The sequence below is a fragment of the Dicentrarchus labrax genome, unplaced genomic scaffold, assembly GCF_905237075.1.
Source record: "Dicentrarchus labrax unplaced genomic scaffold, dlabrax2021, whole genome shotgun sequence".
NCBI lineage: Eukaryota > Metazoa > Chordata > Actinopteri > Moronidae > Dicentrarchus > Dicentrarchus labrax.
Genome location: NW_026136721.1, coordinates 28,827,234 through 28,851,387, shown reverse-complemented (window position 1 = coordinate 28,851,387; position 24,154 = coordinate 28,827,234). Strand labels below are relative to the sequence as shown.

The following is a 24,154-nucleotide window of genomic DNA, read 5'->3' as shown; positions in this document are numbered from 1 at the left end:
GCTTCTACATTTTGAAGATACACTGGCCTTCTTAGCCTTTCATAATAGTAAACTTAATATCTTTGAGTACTGGACTGTTGGCTGGACAAAACAAGACCTTCAAAAACTTGGAGAAACTATATGGTTGATCATTTTTCAGCATTCATTTTTATAATTTAAAGATTTATTTAGTTTTATCACAAGCAACAAAAAGAAAAGAGAGAGACAAAAACAAAGAACAGGTGGGTATTAGTTCATAAGCTAGATGGCTGGTTTCAGAAGTTTCTATAGATGTTTTGATACTCAATTGGACTCCATTACTACTTTGAAACAAAGCTAACCACGGCCTCCATTGTCCATTGTGGAGCAAACTGCAAAGCATCACTTTAAGAAGCACTTTTAAACTGAGATTATTGCTTACAGTTTTCTTTGTGAGTATTTAAAATGGAATAAAAATGTGCCACTTGGTGGTGTAAGGTGTTGCAATGCGAAGAGATGCTGGAATCGGTAATGTCATCAGTCAGAAATGTGCTTTTAGAGAAAAATGCAATAGCTCAGTCCAAGTTCAAAAAGTTCACAACCCCCGCCCTCCTGCTAGTATGTGCAAGTGTGTGTAAAAGAGAGAGAGAGACAGACGGACAGACAGACAGACAGACAGACAGACAGACAGACAGACAGACAGACAGACAGAGAGAGAGAGAGAGAGAGAGAGAGAGAGACAGGAGGGGATAATCTCAACCTCTGCAACAAAAAATGTGACACCATTTTTCTTTAACAGATGTTTAATGTGCATCTGCATAGTTAAAGATAATGTATCTGTGATGTCATAGTTCAAAACCCTGAAACACTCACACACACACACACACACACACACACACACACTAATGATGTGTTTTTGCTAGCTTAAACCCAGTCCCAGACACTAACAATGACCCAATTACACACCTCTGTACTGACACATCACTGTGTTCACAGTGTGTGTTTGTCTACAGATAAGGATAGGCAAAGTTTCTTCATGCATGAACACAACTAAAAACAGATGGCAGAGCAGTGAGGCGAACAACTGGACATCTCAAACGACACGGAAATAAAGCCCAGACTGATCATAAACAAATCCAATTAACATGGAAATACAGTCGGGCTGCCATCAGTTCAAGGAGAACTATTTATCTTTTCATTTTTTAAATATAAATCACCACGAATCCAGCTGTGCGCAGTGTTGTGCAATCTCTATGACCTGACCACAGCCAGCGGTGGAGAGCTCACCTAAAGTCGGAGTAAAATCACAATTAAAAGATTATTTAAAATCAAAATGTAATTGACTTGTTTCGCTAAAACAGTCCCTGTTTTTCTTACTGTTTGTAACACTGTAACTGAATTTAAAACACAGATAATCATAATGTTCAAGGCAAAGCAGAAGGAACATCTGCGACTTCAAAAGATCAAACACTTAAAGAGCACACCACCACATAAACTGAAGAGGGAAACAGGCAGAGAAATGTTCGGTATGAGACAAAAATAACATAATATCATATGACAGACACACACAGAGCTGGTGTAACCTTCTTATCACATTACTGTAATGCTGAGATTTGTCTCCAGCAGGTCATGAGTTTGGCCAGACATTGCGAAAGGACACAATCACGGCTTGATTTAACCATCAGGGTGTCCTGGATGTGTAACAGAGTCCCAGCAATGACGAAAGATCAAATAAAAGATATAACAGTGAACAATGCTATTTTTGTGAGGATGGTGGACAGTCCTGCTCCAGTCTGAACATCAGATGTAACGGCACAGCTCCGCTCATTAGAGGACTAATGTCTTTGAGGTTTGATGTAACATTGATTGCAGTGTAATCACTACAGGAAGAGTACTGAGTTTCACAGGCAAACTACAGCAAATAAATCAGGTTTAGAAATCTAACACAGCTGGCTAATAATGAAGCTGTTTCAAACAGTTGGAAAGTGGTTTGTTCTGTCAATCTCAATGCTTATCTTTACAAATGGTTTCCATTGTGTCAAAACATTTAAATACATAACTGATTCTGTTTCTATCCATTCATTATTTCCACCCTGTTCATTCTCTGTGTCCTAAATGGTGGCCTAAGCATTTGATGACTTTCCCTGAGTTGCATTTTTAGATTTAGATCAGTTAAGTGGTTTATCTTGATCAGACGAGCTGAGTAATCTGACTTTCTGTCCATATCAGTAGATTTCTTGTAAGATAATTCAGTGATAACACCATGACCAGAAACAAAACAACTTCCACACTCACAATTCCAAATCAAATTGCTTCAACCCTGTGTGTGACAGTGAAAATACACACTATGTTCATCTATTTAAAGCATCAATTTAACATGGATGTCTGTCAAATACAGCCCTCCCAACAATGTTCTCCCATTAGGTAGCCCTTGCTCTCAGAAAGGTTGGAGTCTAATACCTCTCATCTGACCGCCAGGTGAACCCTAACCCTTACCACTTCTAAATAACCATAGATGAAGTATTGTCTCGTCTCTTACACTGTAAGGTCCATTAGGAGCTAAAATACCAACCTAGCGGACCTCGCTACGAGCGTGTAGTTGTGCGTCATACAGTGCGGGGACGCTGCATTTATAACCACAGCTGGGTTCCTACAATAATAGGGACGGCTATAAAAAAAAAGGAGCTTGTTTGTAAGGAGAAGGTGGTTTGTCCTCAGCCAATAATGGGTGTGTGCGAATGATTTTTGCTTCTATAAATACCTTCAGGAAAAGCTAGGTGACATAAAAGCAGCCAGACATTTAATAATTGAGCAATGCATGGCAGGTGGGCGGAGTGACGGCGGTGCTGACTCATGGCTTCTGCAGCTCCGGAACAATGATGCTCCAAAACAAACAGTCAGCTCTCAGTGCGGCCGCAGAGTTTGTGCTGAGGCGGGAATCCTGAGGAAGACTTCGGAAGCTCAGTGGCAGGAGCACTCTGCTCGGGAAAATCCTGTTTAATATAATATGAGTGAGACCACTTGTCCTTTCGCTCACACACGCACGCACACACACCATCAAAACGCAGCCACAGTGTCAAACACACACATACACACATTGCTCTAGTTTCCTTCCTACTGAGGAATGGGGGAAGGGGTGAACGGTAGCTGCAGCTCCCTCTCACGACATGGTGGGCTTCACTCTCTGACTGACGAACTCAAAAGCACAAGTGCATACACACATACATGGGCATTGGGCACACACACACATTCAGCTGAATACACAAGTCTTAGTAAACTTGTATCAAACCAGCTGTGTTGTTTCTATGAAGATTTCCTTTTAAATTCTGTTTTATAAAGAATACAGTCTGCATAGTGTTATTACAAACTATTTCACATTTCGACCAGAACCTAGTAACTAATGAATTGTATGGTGTAGAATCTAAATTTTTATTGATTTCGACTTATTAAGTTGTGTTCAGACTAAATTCAAAGCAATTTTTTGAGGCAGTGCGAGCGTATAGTTACTTGAAAGACATAAGTTTGCGTAAACAGACATAGATTCAGTCTTGGCTGCTGGAACTGTGGTGTAGATGCGTTAATGTGAGTCGAAAATTATTCATAATTTGCATTTATCCTGAGGCTGTATGACTTCACTTTGTATAGAGGCAAGATAAAACAGCAGAGGGTCTGGAGAAAAGTCACAGAAAGAACTGGAAGTTCCTGGTCAGATCACAGAAACACCTACATGGTTTTTATTGGTCTACTGGGTTGCTGGTAACAAAGACCCGGCCCAGGATCTGTGTCCTCTCTGGTCTTGGGTCTCTCTGTCAGTATGTTTAATACCTGATTGGATCCAAGTGGAATTGCTATCAGCTGGATCCAAGTGGAATCACTATCAGCCCCAATCACATGAAGCACCTCATCAAACTGTTACCTGTGCTGGTGTTCTCTTATTGGGGTCTCTTCTGTGTATTTTAGACAAGGGTTAGCACAGTTTGAGATTTTCATCCGTACGATAAGCATCTGTGAAGATATCACGGTGTAACGGTGTATGGTATCACACAATTATTAATATTATTATCATCAGTTACAATGACCCTTGAAGAAATAAGGTTTTATTATAGTTGAAAAATCACTTCATTATAATTTTACCAAATATTATGTCCTATGTTTTGTTAAAAACATAATAACATAACGTATATTCTATATCATAGACAAGCAAATGTGCATACACTGTATGGCAACCATCAATTTTCATACCACGGTTAACCATGGTATATGTATACCGCTCTATTTTGGACTTAAAAGTCCTCATGTCCTTTTCGGATCAGGTCTCTCTTTTTGGAAATGAATATGTGCACATAAGTTTCGTGTATGTTTTCTGTTTCGGTTTTATTATGAAGACCTCTAACACAGTCACACGATCCCACACACAAAGTCATTGCATATGCTCCGTACAGTCGTTATATTGGCTTGTTTGTGGTGAATAAACACAGACTACAAAAAAACACTCCCTTTACACAATCCAAAGACGGTGCAGTAGTTTTCTGTCACACCAACAACCTAATGTAATGTGCGTCAATAGCCGTGTTTGCATCCAAATGTATTGCAAATATTTGCAAAACTGAGGACGTTTTTTTCCCCATTTTTCCATTCCCATCTACATTTCTAATGTGGTACCCTACATAACACAAAAGACAGACCCCACAAAAGGTCGGAGACAATCCAATGGACTAGTGACAAGACTGAAAATGTTTGGATACAAATGACGTCAAACTCTGCGAGTTACTGGAAAACAACTAAATTGCCAACATGTGCTTTCCTTCTGTGCAACCGTAAAAAAACCAGACAACAACAGTGACATCATGTATAACATGAGCACTATATCTCTACCCACTTCACTAATATCTAGCAGCTGGTCTTCTGAACATCAGAATGAGATTCAGCCAACATGAAACCACTTCAGGTAGGCAGCAGGGTGGAGACTGCCCCTCAAGTGGAAGATCCTAGTTCTAGCTCCGCATTGGAAACTGTGATGTAACTATTCATGTTAGTTAAGTGCTCCTGAAGTCGACACTAAATCACTATCTACTCTTTCACCTGATACTGTGTAGAGACAGAAAAGAATAATTCCTCACTCCAGGATTTGGAGAAAATGTAATGCAGTCAAGTTAAAGCTTCTTCTTGCTGTTGCTTCTAAATGCACTAATTTAAATGGCTCATGTTTGTGCACGATGAAGGGAACAAAACCACTATTCTCTATTTTAACATCTTCTTTGAGAGCAGTTTTTTTTGGTCAAATTGTTCCCACCCTTGTTGCAGCATGAACTATTATTGTTAATCCTGTACTGTAACATCTGAGGGATGCACACCCATGAGGGAATGTACATTATGTATTGTACTATATAGCTGCACACAGACAGAGAAGAGAACAGGCAGTTGGTCTCTTGGGTCACTCCTGAAGAAATGACCCACAGCTTCATTCGGACATCGTGGTTTGTTTAGCTTTCACTCCGTTTGTGTGAGCATTTTATGAGAACAGTGATTTGGAAGGAAGCATGAATGACTCTTGAGCGAGCGTAGGGAGCTCGTGCACATCCTTATGAGTGTGTGTGTGCGTGCGCGCCCGTGTGTCATCTCCAGCTGAGTAGCAGGATGCAGACAACCAGGAAGAGATAAGCGCGGGTGAATGGAGGGAGCTCTGCGTGTGTGTGTGTCGAGTGTGTGCATCTGTGTGCGTGTGTGCGTTCGCGTGGGGAAATCACTTCACAAAGGCCTGGAAGTGTGTGTTCTCCTGTCTACCAGTGCGGGACTCGGAGGAGATAAGCAGACAGCCAAATATTCCCCTTGTGTTTTCCCAGCAAAAACAGGAGGCGGAATACCAACCACTCAGACCGATGCCACAGGGTCAGGCCTGGAATGAGCTGCGCTTCCACTTCTTACAAGCTGCACACACATATACACACACACAGAAAGACACAGCCACCAACTCTTTACACACTTACACCAACACAGGTCTTTATTATCAATAAATCTGATATTATGTTTTCAATTTATGGATGGATTTACGCAAAAAAGGGGTAATTTTTTGTAGTATCTCCCCTGATTCTGTAAACCTGTGAATATCCATGCAAGTGTAGACTCCAATTGTGGCATTTGTGCATATATATATGTGCACATGTATACAGTATATGTTAGAGGTTTATGTGTGAGTATGTTTATGTAGATGTTGGGAATATACACATTGATTTATTTTATTATTTCTTCCCCTTTGGGTGGGGGCAGTAGGAAGGTTTTGGAGATCTGATTGTACAACTGGATAATTAGCACAAGATGGCATATAAGAATGATTTGATTCGTATTTACAGTATCATGTATACAGTATTTATGTATCTAGTGAACTGCTGTGCATCGATATGTGAATCATGTGAGTATATAAATGGAAAAAGTTCATAGAGATATTTATTTTACAATGATTTAAAACAGAGAAATAAGCCAAAATATGTGAATGTTTGGCATTTTTGCTCAATCTACTTGAATAACGTACCTCAATAAGTATGCGTAAAGATTTACTCTAACTGACCTAATTGCTTATCAAAATTGTTGTTGATTAATTTGGTTCCAAGGTCAAGAATAAACTTTGAACCTGAACTTTCAACATCAATGTAAAAATAAACATCTGCAGATAAGGACCCTGTGATTCACCCGAAAACTCCATAACAGCCATTTTCTGTCAATGAAGTAATCAAGATAATCTATGAACCTTTTCAGCACTAGTCCTCTCACTATGCACATACGGATTATATGCAATACAATTACCTTTGAGAACGTAAGTGAAAGAGAAGGATACAAGTCTGCTGGTGGATTCAGACTGAACACAAAAATCAAAGATGGCACGAATGCATAAAAAGTCAATGTAAGGACGCAAACCGATGTAGCTTTGATCGAGGTGGTGTTAACTTCCATGAGGACATATACACTTTATCTGGAAATGTTTCAATTTAAGCAAACCATTGAAGGTTATCCTGAGGCATATGGCTCAATCAATGTACAGAGACAGGAGCAAAGTGGAGAGAGTTAGAATAAATGTTTTGAAATCTGCCACTCATCTATGTATGTGCACGCTGTTAGGTAGCTACAGCAAATGTTCACACTGTCTATAGGTTGAATTGGCATGTATAATGTGAGACCGGCATTTAATTTGCATTTAATCTCAACACAACATGCATACTATGTAAATGTGATGCTCTCTGTTCAAGTCCAGGCAGGGACCTTTGCCGCATGTTGCCCCCCTCCCCTCTCTTTCCCTGCATTACTGGGTGCTCTCTACAGTCGACTATCTAATAAAGGCAAAACAACACCTTAAAAATAACATTAAAAGATTCAGTAAAACGTGAACATATGATTTTACTATATGGGAAGAAACTGCCCGAATCCTTTGAGGAATCTACTCATTTGAGTATGAATGCATTCTTTATGTACACTGATATTTCCAGCAAATAAAAACATTGCTTATGTTTTCTCACTCAGTTATTTTAACCTACAAGAGTCGCTCAGTTACTCAGACATATGTAGACTGACTGTCTCCCTCTAACCTGCCGGGCTAACATCGAAACACACACACACGGTAAGGGTCTGAGCATAACTAAAAACCACAGAGTCATGGGATTGCAGTATCAACATAAAATCACCCACACAGAGATCAGTGTAACATGCACATGAAAAAACATACACACCAAGACCCACACAAAGACACACACACACACACTGGCCAGTGTCCAGGGTTGTAAGGTTTGTATATTTGGTATGTGAGGAATGTGTGTCGGTCTGTGTGTGGACGCTCGGCACTCTGGGTGGAGTTCTTATCAGGCCAATGTGTCATCACAGACAACATTAAGGCTGCGGAGTGCCATTAAAGCCCATACGGACATATGTACGAGTACACAAACATATCTGCACATAAACGTGCAGTCAGATGGGTGTAACCACAACAAGAATCTGAAAGAAGAGGATGCTCACTGGTCTTACAACATCTCTCTTGCAACTTTGCACAAACAGAAGAGGAGAGGAGAGATTCAGATTCCTCCACCTGCTCTGTAGGGATGATGCTGGTGCTGAAGGAGGGTAAAAATCCTGACCAATCACCGAGCTTTGTATGGTCTGGATAGATGGTGATGGTAAAACAGACTGTTATTTATGTTAAAAGAAGACTGACACACACATGAACGCCTGAACACACTCAAAAACTGTATCGAAAGTTGGCCTTGGATGCCTGTTGAGGTCTTTTTTTTTGTTTATTGTCTGATCATATATTTCCTCCATCTGGAAATCACAACATTTAATTGTGATTCTAGATGTAGATGTTTGTAGGCAAAGTTATATAACGTGCACTCGGAAGTTTATCATCCTTTGTAAATGAAAAACGATGTAAAAAAGGTCTGTATTTCTCAAACTAAGGTGCAGATTGAGGATAGTGGAGAAAAAAAACTACTGTGCCAGAATCATTACTGAAACGCAGGTATCATCACAACCAGCCACATGAAGACTATAATACATAGATGAACTGGACGCCAGCAAAAACTATACATAGATGACAATATGTAGTAAAAGAAAGAAAGGAAAGACAGAGATCTTAGTATAATACAGGGACTGCATAAAATCTTAAGTGAATCTCCAGACTTTGTGTCGACCACATCATTTGGGTGGAGCACACAGACATTACGCATGACACACACACACACCTATAAAAGACTTATAATATATGGAGGTAAAAAATATATATTTTTTGATATATAAAGGTCAACTTTAAATCAGTGACAACAATTTGTTGACACAGTCGATGCATTAATTTATAATTAGGTTGTATAGATGTTCCTTCTTTCATAACCATCTACTGTCTTATGAGACCAGACATTGTTATAGTGTTGTTCCACAGCAGCTCCCAGACTGTCATTAAAACATTTTATCACAGTGTGTGTGTGTGTGTGTGTGTGTGTGTGTGTGTGTGTGTGTGTGTGTGTGTGTGAGAGAGAGAGAGAGAGAGAGAGAGAGAGAGAGAGAGAGAGAGAGCGTGCATCAGCGCCTGTTTTGGTACAGCTGCGTCCAGCTGTTTCTCATCTTCCTTGATGGTTGATTTCACATCTGGACGCACACACAAACTCACACGCACAGCCTGTCCATACATGCACCAACATTTCGGCCACAATCAGGACAACGGTTCTGCCTACAGGTGATGCACGCGCGGAATGTGTGTGCGTGCACCGCGGGAGGACACGGGCTTAGCAAGACCGTCACCGGGCTGCACGTGGCATCCACCCAGCGGGATCACCACCGATACTGACTTATCGGTTAGGAAGGGTGGGGATAGAGGGGCATCTGGACCAGAGCGCAAACACACACATACACACACACACACACACACACACACACACACACACGCTGTCATCTCTCATACACAGATACACGTGCCACCTCGGAGCCAGCGCGCTCCAGGGGGGGTAGGATCTCCGTTACCAGACGCGCCAGAATACTTATTTTCAATGTCATTTCATGGTTAAAAACTAAAACAGAGTAAATACAGGACTCACCAGCTTTGCATGGGTCTTTGTAGTCAATGGTCTCCGCTCTCTCCTCTTCATAATAATCATAGTCTGGCTCCTCGTAGTCGAAACAGTTACAAATAGTCACTTTGCCCCAGAAAGTCAAGCCGGCAAGCACCAGCGTGATCCAGCGCATCTTAGCGGCCAGTGCCGAGGGCACTCGGTCCATCTGAAAACTGAAATAAACGAATAAAGGCCTCTCTGCTCCTCTCCTCTGCTGTTAGGAGATGGTCAATCCACTCTCCAAAGAAAGCATCGACGGCAGGAATTTAACGGGTCATTGTGAAGATCGCTCTCCTCTCCGACGGTCTGGATGCAGGCTGCTGTAAGTTACTCTGCCCGGCTCTCCTCCATGGTAAAAGTACACTGGTGGTGTCTGTGGGTCTGTCCCGGTGTCCGTCAGGCAGCAAAGTGTCCGCTGAGGAGCTCCGCTGTGGCTTCGCAGGTGAGGAGGAGGCTGCTGTGGGATAAACGAGAGAGGGAAGCGGTGAGGGGATCAGGACTGGATGATCTCTGAGCGCAAAGACGCACGGCGGTGTGTCTGCTGCTCACACAAGAAACATCCGCCTCGCATATTTCCAACCAGCACTGTTGTCTCACACTCTCTCGCGTAGTGCAATCTCTCTCTCTCTCTCTCTCTCTCTCTCTCTCTCTCTCTCTCTCCCCCCCTCTCTCTCTCTCTCTCTCTTGTCCGGCAGTGGTGCTGTCTCTCTCAACCCGCCTACACACACACACACACACACACACACACACACACACACACACACACACACACACACACACACACACACACACACACACAAATACCGGCACTGTTCGACTCAAGTGGTACAAAACCAAAACTTTCTTTGTCTTCTTTTGACTCTTCATGGATCATTTGATGCCGTTTTCATGTGCAATGACTCTCTCTCTCTCTGTGTGTGTGTGTCTCTCTCTCTCTCTCACACACACACACACACACACACACACACACACACACACACACACACACACACACACACACACACACACACACACACTAAGCAGAGAGAGACTAAAAAGAAAGCGCATACATTTGCATAACCCACTGTAATAAATAAACTTCAGGGGCTCTTTTCTCATCTCGGCGCGGTGACAGCGGAGGAAGCGCGCACTGATCTTTACAGGTTATTGGACCTTTCTCCTTTTTTCACACTGATCCGTAAAATACAGTGAACTTACAGTAAAAACCGGCAGTGGTAAAAGTAACACTGCGGCTTCAATTTGGCCTGTGGGTTTTTAGTATCCATCATCCTTTAACATAATTGGTGTTACCTGGTTATTTAGAGGCAGGTGCCAAGTAGGTGACAGCCAAACCATAAATGCCCAGAGGTAGTTGAGCTATATAGGATTAGGTTGCCTTTATGATCCGTCCTTCCTCTCAGTCTTCTCATTTTCTTCCCTAGAAATATATATCAAAAAAAACATCTAAGGGTGCATTAATAAATTGCAATTTCGAAACAATTAGGCTTAATCAGGCTGTATCGAGATGTAATTGGTTATTTTAATGTTGTTTTTGTCTGTAAATAGACCAAAGTTGATGAGTTGAACCCTTTTTTTCCGTCCAACAGTGCCAAATAATGGAAGCAATGCAATCAAGAAAGCATACAGCAACAGACAGGTTGACATAGATAGATAGATAGATAGATAGATAGATAGATAGATAGATAGATAGATAGATAGATAGATAGATAGATAGATAGATAGATAGATAGATAGATAGATAGATAGATAGATAGATAGATAGATAGATGTGAGCTCTAGAGCTAGAGGCGACGTCTGTCTGTCATTCATGATGTCCTCTATAATCTGTCATAAACACCACAGCCTTGCCAGCAGTAGGTCACTCAACAGCAGATGAGTGGACTGAGTTCATGCATCACTGGTACCCACAAAGTATAAAACCTCTGCTCTACTGTGTGTGTGTGTGTGTGTGTGTGTGTGTGTGAGAGAGAGAGAGAGAGAGAGAGAGAGAGAGAGAGAGAGAGAGAGAAATCAAACGGCGCTTTTAAAATGGAGAAATTAAACATTTACCGCCAGTCAAGCTTGGCCACAATTTTCCCCTAAATTTACACGGACTGTAAAAAAAGTTGTCAACAACCGCCCATAATCTCCCAACCTACACACACACACACACACACACACGGCAGACACAAGCAGTAAAAATAAAACAGCAGCAGTTGTTGACAGACAAGCGGTGCAGCCTGTGAACTCCTTGCCAAGGTAAATCCTCCTGAGACGAGTTCAACCCTGCGTCTCCACAGCTTACCTGCTGCGTTTACCTGCCCGGTTGGTCTGCTGCGGCGTCACGAAGCGACCCATCACGCTTCAAATGCAGGGAGGGGTGGAGGAGGAGGGGGGTATTCTCAGGAGTCTCAGGGGGGCCCTCCGGTATCACTCAGTTACCGGCAGTCCTGAACGTGCCCGTCTCCCCCCATTTGTTACCGGGAGATTACCGGAGCGCTGTCTCTGCTGCTCCCGACTAATCCTGCCCTCGGGGAGAGGTAGCGGCGCGCTGACGTCACTCTATCAATCCAGCCGCAAGCTGTCCACTACACACGGCCGGGGCATGGACACAAATCCCCTGGAGGCAGCACACACACACACACACACACACACACACACACACACACACACACACACACACACACACACACACACACACACACACAGACACACAGAGTTTATTTAGTGTAGGTCAACACACTCCTGATTTCTGTCCCAATTAATAGGTGACAACTTGAACTATAATGTTAAAAAGATGGAGAAGCTTATTAAAAAAGGAAAAGAGAGGAACATTATAAATTGCTCATCAAACATCAGAAGGTTAGAAATTGTTCTCCTCATACAAATATCTGTGAGTTAATGTTGCTATTAAATCTAATTTGTCAGAACGTTTTAATTTAAAGTCCCCCTCCACTCAAAAATATGCTTTTCTTTTTGTTCCTACAGTTGGATGTTTGAGTTTTCACTGTGCAGAGTTTTGACACTAGAAGGATGTTTTTACATTCATCTCTGAGCTCTCTGATTTTTAAGGGGCGGGGCCTATGAGCTTGATTTGTGACATCACAAATAGCTTGAAAGTCAGCCCTGGTCCAGTGAGAAAGTTTACACAGTGCTAGCAGCCCTGTCAAGCTGTCCTGTGCAAACATCAGCATGCTAACAGCCTTACAATGACTACTCTAACATTCTGATGTTAGTTCACCATCTTAACTTGCTTATTAGCACCAAACAGCCGCTGAAGCTGATGGGACTGTCTTTAGTTTCCTTGCAGGTATTTTGGTTAAAGATCAGAATATTTGACCTGAGGGGATATGAATGTCTGCACCATCCTTTGCTCCAGTCATAATTTCTACAGCTGCTAGACGTGCTGAAACAACAATGTTTTTCTTTCATCCAACAGTTGTTGAGACATTTCACTCAAAAACACAAATGTCAAATTTGTGGTAGTACAAGAGTAAAATGTCGAGGGATCACCAAAGTCAGAGGGGTTCATCCTCTGGAAACCACGAATATCTGTACAAAATTTCAAGGCAATCCATTCAGTTGTTGTTGAGATATTTTAGTTTGAACAAAAAAGGTGGACTGACCAACACTGTCATACAAAGCCACTAGTAAGGCTAAATAAGAAAGTAAATAAGAAAATTATAAATGTGTTTTGTGGCCAGTGCTTTGTTTTATGCTGTTGTAGGATGAGGTAACAGCTTTGCAACTAATCATAAAAGCAAGTTTATTAAAAAGGTTCTGTAATTGGTTTGACTCATAAGGTTCTGGAGGAGGTTAACAGCTCAAACCCTTATTTTCTTATTTATTGCTCATTTTATTGGTCTCATTTTCAGACGCATCACTTATGGTCAGCTTATATCATTTATCTTTTACACTCTGAAGATTAATAGAGTTATCTAAAACTAAATAACCCAAAACTTGGGGCGGTGTGTGTGTGTGTGTGTGTGTGGAAAAATCATGTGTGTGTGTGTTTCTATGTGTGTCTGTGTGCGTTTGCGGTCTGGATTTCCCTCCTGAGCAATTGCTTATTAACACTGTGGAAGGCACTGAGTGGCGTTTGGGCCCCTCCAACCACTTATTGTACCTCTGTGTGGTTGCCATCGAGCCAATCTACTCAGCAAAATGCTTCCTTCTTAAATAGGATCCAGCTATTGAGATTAATGCTGTGTGCAGGTATTTGTGTCCCTATTTAAAGCATTTATCGATCAGTGCGTCTCTGAAACTCTGTGAAAGTACCTCGCCAGCATTCTGACCCAGCACACTGACCACCAACACCACCACCCCTCCCTGAAACCACACACACACATCCACACACACACACACACACACACACACACACACACACACACACACACACACACACACACACACACACACACACACACAGACACACTCAGGAGGAACCCTCAATCTGAGCAGCAGCCCCTCGAGACTCCCCCAAGTGCTGTGGTCTGCAGGTATTTGAGCACTATTATTAGCTTTGTTTTCCCCCAAACACACTTTCCCATCAATTCTATATGCAGCAGCTCAACTCAACAAGGTTTGCACTGCACTTGTTTAACTTTAAAGGTAGATACTCTGCCCCAAAATCCATCTTTTGAATATAAAACATTTGCATCAAAAGCTTATTGTAAAAAAAAAGTTTAGAGACTGAGATTATGGAGTTTATTTTAATTTACGAGGGTTTAAATGGTGATGAATTTTCAATGCAGAGAAAACTGTAAAACCATCTGCAGAAACTTCTCAAACACACACCCGCAGCATAATCCACTTTTCTTCTGTCTATCCAAATGCTTACTATGTTCTAAACATCACTTTGTCAATACATATCTGAACACAATAAGGAGGCAGGTATAGCTTTGCTCCAAACACTCATAGTTTCACCAACATATGCCTAAATACCTTAATTCAAGATTTAAAGCTGCGTTAATTAATGTTTTTTTATTTACAATTGACCAAATGACTACCTGTGATGTGAAAATGGTCACTCGTATTGCCAAACCCACTCAGACTTACACTGTAGCTCTATAACTTGTTTTAGTGTTGCAACTTAGGTTTTTAGGTTCACACTCACTGCTCTCATCAACCTTGTTTCAGCAGAAGGCAGTCTTCAGTCAAAAAGCTCTATAAATTGACTGTAGACCACCGGGGTCGCACACCACCGACCCAGCACCAAAGACCAAAGCTAGCGACCAGCAGGTGAACATAGTGGAGCGTTTGGCTGCTAAAGAGCCACATATTTATCTCAGGAGTTGCGATGGATGAAACCAGAAAAAAGGGAAAAGGAGAGTGTAAATCAGACTTGCATTTGTCAGGTGTCCAGAAGCCCAAATCCAAATGAATGCTAATGTTGCTTCATGTCTGTAAAAAGGCAACTACTTGCTAACATGTTTGCAATTTGCAACATCAACATTATAAGGTCATATGTCAGAATTGTGTCTACAGCTTGTTCTGGTGACCCCAAGTGGCCAAAAAATGATCTATTAAATTCTCATGTTGCTGCAGTGATGTAGAGCTGTACTCTAAGGTGTGTTAGTACACTGTGTAGTATCACTGCTGGGTGTGGCTACAGCTGCAACAGAGCACACTTGTGACTATACCCAACCACACCCAGCATCGGTGTGGTTGGGTGTGGTGCAAACACTTTTAATCAGAAAGGGCAGTGAAACACAGCTTTTCAGGTGTGTCATGTTTTGACCTGGTGAATTCCCAGAATAAAGTCAGTCTCAGTTATTAACAGTTTTGAGAGGAAAATATTTAAAGGCATCTGAATGACTTGCAATTTACTTGTAAAAAAACTAGACTTGGACAACTTCTGTGTTGTTCTATCACCCTTTTCTAACCTTCACACCATTGACAGTATATACAAACCTACAGGAGGAGAGTGTTGAATGATCTAACAACAACTTAGGCAGTCATCTTACAGTGAAAGGGGGTCAAACTTTCAACATTATGGAAATCAGCGTGAAATTCATTTGGAAGCTCCATTGTGATTTGCCGAAATACAAACAAGTAAAAAATGATGCAGTGGTGGACAGAATATTATGGTTGTAGTTTATGGGATCCCTCTTTCATATGTGCCTTCAAGAGTTAAGATACTAACAAAAGAAAAAGTCTTGCTTGGCACAAATTTATGTACATTGCTAGAGAAAGTTTACGTCCCACGAGCTTTCGAGAAGGGACACACTTGATGCAGCGATGAGCGAGAAGTCGTGCAAGCGATGTCGGTATTTGTTCACTTCCACTTGGACTAATGTAATCACTCAATGCACTGTCACTCTTGCACGAGGGAACTAAAGTACAAAAAGGTAGGACAGTGTATGGACTAGCAGGGGCTAGATGACACTCACAAACCCCTGAACCTTAAAGAAAAAGACAAAGCCACCAAAATTGTGAGAAGCAAGTCATTTCTGTCAAATGCCATTTTAATATTGAATGCTCGGCCTCTTTATGCCACTTTTGCAAACCCCTCCTTCCTTAAATAACTATATCCAGGTCTTTTAAAACCATGTTGTTTGTTATGTTGTCCATCCTTGTTTTTTAATTCTGCGTGATGAAGCCAATGAAGACAATACTCCACAACCAGTGAACTAGAAACTTTTTCTTTAAGCTATGCTTTCTAAAACATTAGACGGCTGATAAAAGGTGGAGAAAGAGGAAGGGCAGAAATGATAAGAATACCTGAGGTAAGAAAAAAAAGAAAATAATATGTTTTCTCTCAGGTCTGCTGACTCTGATAGTGTCTTAAGTGTTTTACAAAATTCCCCCCGAGGGAGCAAAGAGGTGGCCAGGGACATCCATCACCTTTTTGGCTAAAATGCCACAGGAAGACAGTCTGCTGACACCGGAGTACAACAGAGGATGATAATGCTTAGACATTGTTTAGTAGCTCCAGAAACGCCTAAGCAGTTTCACTTTATTCCTTCAATTTGATTGGTGCCAAATAAACAAAACACTGTAAGAAGGAATTTACATGAAGCAGCAGGGGATGTTTTTTTCAAGCTTTTTAAAAAAACATTTAATTGACTCACACACACAATTAAGATAGAGACTTTTAAATAAAGACTTTTTTTTTTTAATATATGATGGCTGTTACTGTCCTGCATTAGTGGAAAGAGCACACACACACACACACACACACACACACACACACACACACACACAAACAAATACACTCCTGGACTCTCATCCTCTCAAGCTATGTGAAGTCGTCTCTCCTTATGTAAACAGAAAGAGCGGAGGGAAGACGAGGTACAGAGAGGAAATCCTCTGTTTAAATGCCAAGCTGTGCGTGCCATTCTCTCACTCCTGCTCTTATTTCCTCTTTTATGCACCTCTCAGGGCTCAGGGTCTCTTCATCTCTCCTCCTCTGCCTCTTGTGTGTTCGTGCGTGTGGACGTCACTGCGTGGGTGTGCACGTGCCAGCCTGTGGCTCACATTCATGATCCGGGTTGTGCGTTTGGAAAGATGACACAGACTGCTTTGTGCCAACAAAACGAACCAACAGTGGAGTGGAGAAGAAGAACGAAGGCAAGGATGTATGTTGGAGTTCTAAAAAAGATGCCTGCAGCTTTAAGGAGGAAAAGATGGAAAATAGAGAAATGAATAAAGGAACATCTTGTTTTATCTTGTTTTATTTGATCTTAATACTGGAAAAGGGGACACAGAAGATGAATGAACATTATTTCTACTCCTATTTAGAATATCTTCTTGATAAACACCTGATGAAACTATTTAGGGCAGGGTTCAGAGGAGAAGTTTGTCCAGAACCTGTTCTACATATTTCCCTTAAATTTCTAACCTGACTGCACCAGATGGTTTGTTACACAGAACCATGTGGGAGGCCGTGGCACTTAAATACTTGGCAGATGACCAGGTGAACCATCCATCTATCATCATATCAAAAACATCTTTTCCATTGAGCCTTCAGTACCGTTCGATGTTCTTCTTTCAATAAAGAAATACTCACCAATTCTGATAGAACTGATGCTAGCAGCATCTACACTAACCTCTATGTTAATGAACAGCGCCTTCTCCTTGTATCACACCTAGCGCCCCCCCGTAGCTGTCGGTACTTCCTCAAAAGACCCTGACAATAACAGTTTGGCCCCAAAACGCATTGATTGAAGCCTGGCAAGATGCATCCTCATGTGATGTTGTGATCTGCTCTGCTTTTAGTGTTAATGCTAACCTCAGGTAGCCACAGCGCTACACACAGTTGTTGCTGAATTTATTACAAAATCATCGTCTTATCCAAAATATTGTGTTTTTATTTACTTAAAACAATAAGAAGAAGAGGACGTCCTGCAGCCGCATATTTATTTCCAGTCAAAGCGTCTTGCGTTGTTGCCATGACACTACCTCTTACCTCTTCTTACCTCAGGTATTGTGTGGTGAATTTCATACAAATACAAAAAATTATTTGTTGATCTGCACATTTTTTTTTCCAGTGCTGCAAAAGGAGAATGACAGTTGGATGAAAGACCAGATGATGCTGAGTTAGATTTTGTCGAATTGAACAGCGACAGAGAAAGAAGTGTACCGAGTGAGCAAACAGACTACATCCTCCTGTTCACGCCATTTCGCTGCTTTGAAAGCCCAAGATGCTGTATGTGTGTGTGTGCGTGTGTCTGTGTATGGGTGTGTAAATGTAAACAGTAGTCCCTTGCTGACACAGCACTTCTTCAGGAACTTGGGATTGTGTTAGTGTGTGTGCCCTGGCCTCTGCTCTCTGCAGATATGCTTCCTTTCAGAGAGACTGTAGAAATAAGAAGTGAAGACTTTGGACTGTGTGTGTGTGTGTGTGTGTGTGTGTGTGTGTGTGTGTGTGTGTGTGTGTGTGTGTGTGTGTGTGTGTGTGTGAGAGAGAGAGAGAGAGAATTTCTGTATAAAGACTTTTCAGCCCCAACAAGCGTCTTTCTGCGGCTCGTGAAAAAGTTTAATATGAAATCATTTATTGTAAAGCACCTTTTATAAAGCACTCACAGACTCACTCAGTCATGTTTAGCCGATTCTCCACGGGCGGGGAGGGGTTCTTCCACACCTGTCAACCTGCACCACCTACAGAAAAAGAAGCTGTCATCAGCTACAATTTAGACCTTTGTGCGTTTGCATGTACAGATAGTGGACACAATTTAAAAGCTCTCAAGTGTCCACACTGCGCAAAACAATGTAGTCCATTTCCTGAGTGATTTGTTTCCATGCATTGTTTTTTCATGAGAGCTATAAAGATGGACAGTATCACCTGAAATCATTACATTTACCTAGGCAACGATCAATAATAAGGAGGAATGTAAAGATGTATCGTGAGACAGTTAAATCAAAATAAAAATATATGAAGATTCAGATTGGTGGTATCAAGGCACAAAGACTTAAGTTTTCACTTGTAGCCCAAAAGAAGATGAAAACTGATTAATGTGCTCAAGTGATGTCATTTAAGTCAGCATCAGCTGGGGATGAAAACTACAAGTTTGAAAAAATCTCTGGTTCGGTTGTAACATTTGTTATCACTTTCTTTAAAAAGACCTGTTCATCGTGAGTCTGACAATGTTAGAGGAGTGCAGTTAAATCAGTGGAGTTCCAATAAGTATAAAATATTCGAGTTACACTGATTATTTTCTCATATTTTCTTTCTTTTGCCACCTTACCCTCCGTCTGATGTTTAAGTTATCAGTCCATTTTCTGAAGATCATAGTCATCTTCATAGGAATGCTAGATCTGAGGCATTATTTGTCGTCGCCTCTCATCAGCACCTCTGACATAAAATAAGGAGTACATTGGTAGAGGGGGTTTCACTCCTTTTTGGGGCATGTATAAAAATCTGCATCATGTACCTGTAGTCCAACAAGAAGGAAAAATGGTTTTGATTGTAATCCAAATACAATTCAAGCTGGTCTCAGTGTCTCACTGAAGGTTAAAGATGAATGAAGATGTAAACACGTTAATTGATTCACATAACATCCAGAAAATGTTTTTTTTTTTTGAGTCAAGCAAAACTATGTAGGATCTAACAAATACATGTAAGTGGAACACAATTATAATCATGTTCTTTTTCTTTCCAACTTTTTACCTTTTGCTTTGATGACTTAGTGCTTTTCAATTATGTATTGTCTCACCGTTTGACCGCTCTACTGATCTTTGTCCTCAGAGATCCAGCCAGATGAGGGCAGAGGATGTACTGTCTTCATGTTCTCAACAGTTCTTCATGTTCTCACTACTTACACTTTGTACACCTTTTCTAACATATCACAGATAAAAGATTACACGCCCATTTATGCACAAATAAGCCACATTTTCCAGTGAACTGGGGTAGTTGAAAAGATGAGCCTGTAGCCACTTTGAACTTCTGGGAGTCAGCAGACTCCGAAGGGGAAACCGCTCTCTAATGAGGAACATACACAAACTCCACAACTAAAAACAGCCACTCCCTAACAGTTCAAATCCACATAAAAGCAATGATTCGTGACCAGGCGGTGGATCCTCACAGAGGGACTGCAAACACTTATTTTTCCCTTTGAATAGACCATATTGATATTCTCTTCAGGGATGAATTCTTCTCAGTGATTGTCAGGTCATAAGCACACTACTGTCATCTGCAGGATGAAAGGAGTAATGACAAAGGCAGATGGACTGCTGTCAGACTACACCTGTACCACCAGGCCAGAGTGTAAAAGTACAAATGATCGATATGACCAGTAAAGACACAAACAACTAAACAAAAACCCTTATTTAATATATATATTAAAAAACTAATTACAGATAACTTTTCAAAAAGTCCTTCCTGCCTTAGAGCACATACAATGTAGTGAAGTTGTAGATTTTTAAATGTAAACTGAAAAGAAAACCACTAAATACCAGTGTCAGTAGTAGAAGCCACTTAAGAATGAGTATGTTCGTATGACTGATTCTTGCATGAGGCCCAATATTTCATTAATGCTAAAGAAAAATGATGTCAACTAAAGCTAAAAATTAATCTGCAGATTTTAAACGATTATTCCTTCTGTCTATAAAATGTCAGAAAAGTACTCATCACAATTTCTGAAAGCGACCTACTCAGATGTCTCGTGTGTCCAACAGTCAAATATATTAAGTTTACAGTGACAAAACTGAGAAAAGCAGCAAATCCTCTCTTTAGAGAAGCTGGAACTAATCAATGTTTGGAAAAATGACCCCATTCTGTCGATCGATAAATCATTTCAGCTCTAATGTCAACAAGTTTTCAAAATGTTTCGTTATCTCCAAAATCTCAATACTCAACTCAACTCCTTTAACCTTGTAAGACTCAAGTTACATGATCCAAGTTGTTTTGTGTCACTCTGAATGTAATAATATAATAATATCCTTCTCTCTTTCTCTCTCTCCCTCCCCCCCCCTCTCTCTCTCACCAGGTCTCCTTTGTGTCCCACACCACCCTGAAGCCAGAGCAGCTTGATCAATGGTATCGATGAGGAGATGCTAATAGCAGATGCTAATAGGGCCGGTATGACTAATAGACCAGGGGGGCCATTGATCTGCAGAGTTAGCATCTAATGCTAAAACAGCTGATTCAACTGCATAGTTAGACTAAAAGTGCCACCCTTGCTCTGTGTGTGTGTGTGTGTGTGTGTGTGTGTGTGTGTGTGTGTGTGTGTGTGTGTGCGGGCCGAGAGGTGAATACTTAACAATACACTCCTGTAACAATGCATTCCTGCTTTAGGCTGAAGGATACAAATAAATATGCTCGGTTTATGCAGAAGGACACAGTAAGATATACAGTATATACACAGCATGAGTCAAACTTACATTCATATATAACCTCACAGTCACTGCTATGTTCAGACTGCAGGCAGAAGTGGCCTAAATCTGCTCTTTTTTGATCATATTTAACTCTTTTTTAACAGTGTGAACAGCACAACATCACACGGAATCTGATCTTTCACTTCTGATTTGGGGCACAGATATTGCATCGACTTACTTTAACTATAACTTTGTCCTTCAGAACTACAACAGGCCGAACAGTCTGAACACTAAAAACAAATTGTAGCCTTCAAACAGCTCTTGGAGGACTGTGGAGAGACTTTGGCATGTCCTGAAATTACAAAATGTCCTCAATTTCATGGTCTTAAAATCTAATTGGTCTGTACAAAGATAAACACACACACACACACACACACACACACACACACACACACACACACACACACACACACACACACACACATACTGTCCCAGACCAATTACATTACATTAGTGTGTGAGTGTGCACTCCATTTAACCTATACTGTACTTGAACCTAGATTCATGTTAACATTAACAGTTTATTTTATTGTTTTGGTTTCCTGCTGGCACAGAACTAGAGATTATCTTGTACCCTGAAAGCCGATGCAGAGTGTGCACCATTGTACAACCTACGGTACATTCAACCCACGATTCGATACAATTCATGATACTGGGTTCGCAATACGATTTCCTCACAGTTTAGGCCTCACAGGTAAGGTATAACCTGGAAAACAATGCACAGTTGTTACCAGTGATACCAATTAAAGGTCCAATGTAAAACATTTTGGAGGATCTATTGGCAATAATGGAAAATAATTAGTGTATAACCACCTGACTATAGGAAAAGTTGTGTTTTAATTACCTTAGAATTAGTTTTTATCTACAGACTGACTGCAGGTTGCTGCCATGTTTCTACAATAGCCCAGAAAGGTCAAACCAATCCCTGACTACAGACAGGGCCTCCTGCTTTTTGTGAGTTTTGTGAGGCCACCATAGTTTCTCCAACACATTTCACAGCTCGTTCTCATTCCCAGGTCGTCAAATACGAGTCAGTTGCAATCTGCAACGTCACTGCTAGACACCTTTAATTCCTGCACACTGTTTTTTACAGGTTCAGTTCCATTCAGGTCAAACAGAGTCAGGGTGCTATTGTGCATCTTGGCTCACTGGAAAGGCTCTGCTGCACTAACTGGAACTGAGACTTAATTAGTATCATTAGTAATACCTGTGTTTACCTTCCTTACTGTGTCAAAATGGCTGCTGTGAAAAAGGTTTATTGTAACCTGAATTACTAAATTAATATTTAAAACCTGCAGCTACAGGAATAACCAGCATACTATACAATATTTCAGAAAATATTATTTTGTTAAAATATTTCTCACTGACAGTAACACAGGGAGTGTACTTTATGTTTCGTACAACTTCATAATAAAAACTAAAGCTGTAATTACATTACTTCAAACAAAAAAATCAAGTAATGCCATTTTAACACAACTTTTTCTTTTAGAAAATAAGTTTAAGTTTAGTGTAAATTGCTTTTGTACTGTCACAAGTTTGCAGGATTTAACTTATAGCAAGTTAGTTGGTGAGGACCAAACCAGAGCTACAAGATTGCATAATATTGGACTTACATTCGTAAAGTGGACAAATACATGACTTCTCTTTATCTGTTGGAGGTTTAACAACACCTCAGTTTCTCCTCCGGGGATCAATAAAGTATCTATCTATATATCCAGCTATCTGAGTAGGTCATAATAGTTGTTTAGAGGTTCTTTGGCCCCCTAGTGTCCACAAATAGAACATACTCACATTAAACTTTTGTCTCTCAGCAACCATGACACTGATAATGTGTGCTCTTATTATATAGTTAAATAACTCCTTTACAGACATATAACAATAATAATAACCACAAGATAAAATGATAATAAAAATACTTCCACTTCCAACCCCTTTGCCCCAGACAGATGCACCAACAAGGTTACAAACTATACGCCTAATCAATGTTTACTAATAAAAACAAATAAACAAAAAAAGGAAAGTGAAGTGAAGCAAAATTCTGCATAATTCCTACAGGATTCCTTTACAACTGAGACATATTTCTGAATAATATACGTTTTTTTCTTTATGTACTGCATCATATTTCTATTTTAACACTTAGTACTGCTTACACCAAGTATCATTATTTAATTATATACTATTCTGGTGTATGTTATTATATAGGGCGGTGTCATATTGTTTTTACATAATATACAACCATTTAATAGTTACTTTATGTATACTGCTTGCTTTTAAGTTTAAGTTGAATTAGTTTGTATTTTTATTTCTATTCTTAATCTTATTTTATACTACATTTTCTAATTATTGATTGATTTAATGATTGATTAATCCACTTTTAATTAGTTTTTGTAAGGGAATATATTTTGAGTATAAAAAGCACCAAAAAATTTATTTTGTTTTCTTTACCTATTTGACCTTTTTTCTATTTAATAATTTTCACAAGAATTTAATTCATTACCACCAGTAAGGTACTTCTGTGTGGTGTATAATTCATAAACCTTATTTTACTCACCCCTAAGACTGCAATAAACCTCTATAAACAATATTAACTGTAAGGGAAGCACCAACTCAAGCTATTTAAATTGTAAACTTTTCTTTACAACCATCAAATGTTTTCCCAAATTCAGATTTATTGACTGATGTAATGTCCCTTTAGAAAAACACAGCCTTATCCTCACTAGTGTGCACCATTTAGCCTTAAATACACCAGTTAACACCAGTACTGTATAGCACACCCCCAGTTTCTGTCTGAGATGGGCCACTTTCACCTGAACGAG

The 24,154-nt window shown here is 40.4% G+C and overlaps 1 protein-coding gene across 5 annotated transcripts in view; it reads right to left on the bottom strand.

Moving 5' to 3' along the window:
- Positions 1 to 12,041, bottom strand: part of tll1 (tolloid-like 1) — a 47,254-nt gene extending 35,213 nt beyond the window's left edge. For 3 of the 5 annotated variants that reach the window (XM_051385341.1, XM_051385344.1, XM_051385345.1), the window contains exon 1: positions 9,528 to 10,133. In XM_051385341.1, coding sequence (XP_051241301.1) covers positions 9,528 to 9,708 — 181 coding nt within the window. In that variant the 5' untranslated portion in view covers positions 9,709 to 10,133. The other 2 variants (XM_051385342.1, XM_051385343.1) reach the window with 2 other exon arrangements.
- Between the last annotated feature and the right edge of the window lie 12,113 nt (positions 12,042 to 24,154).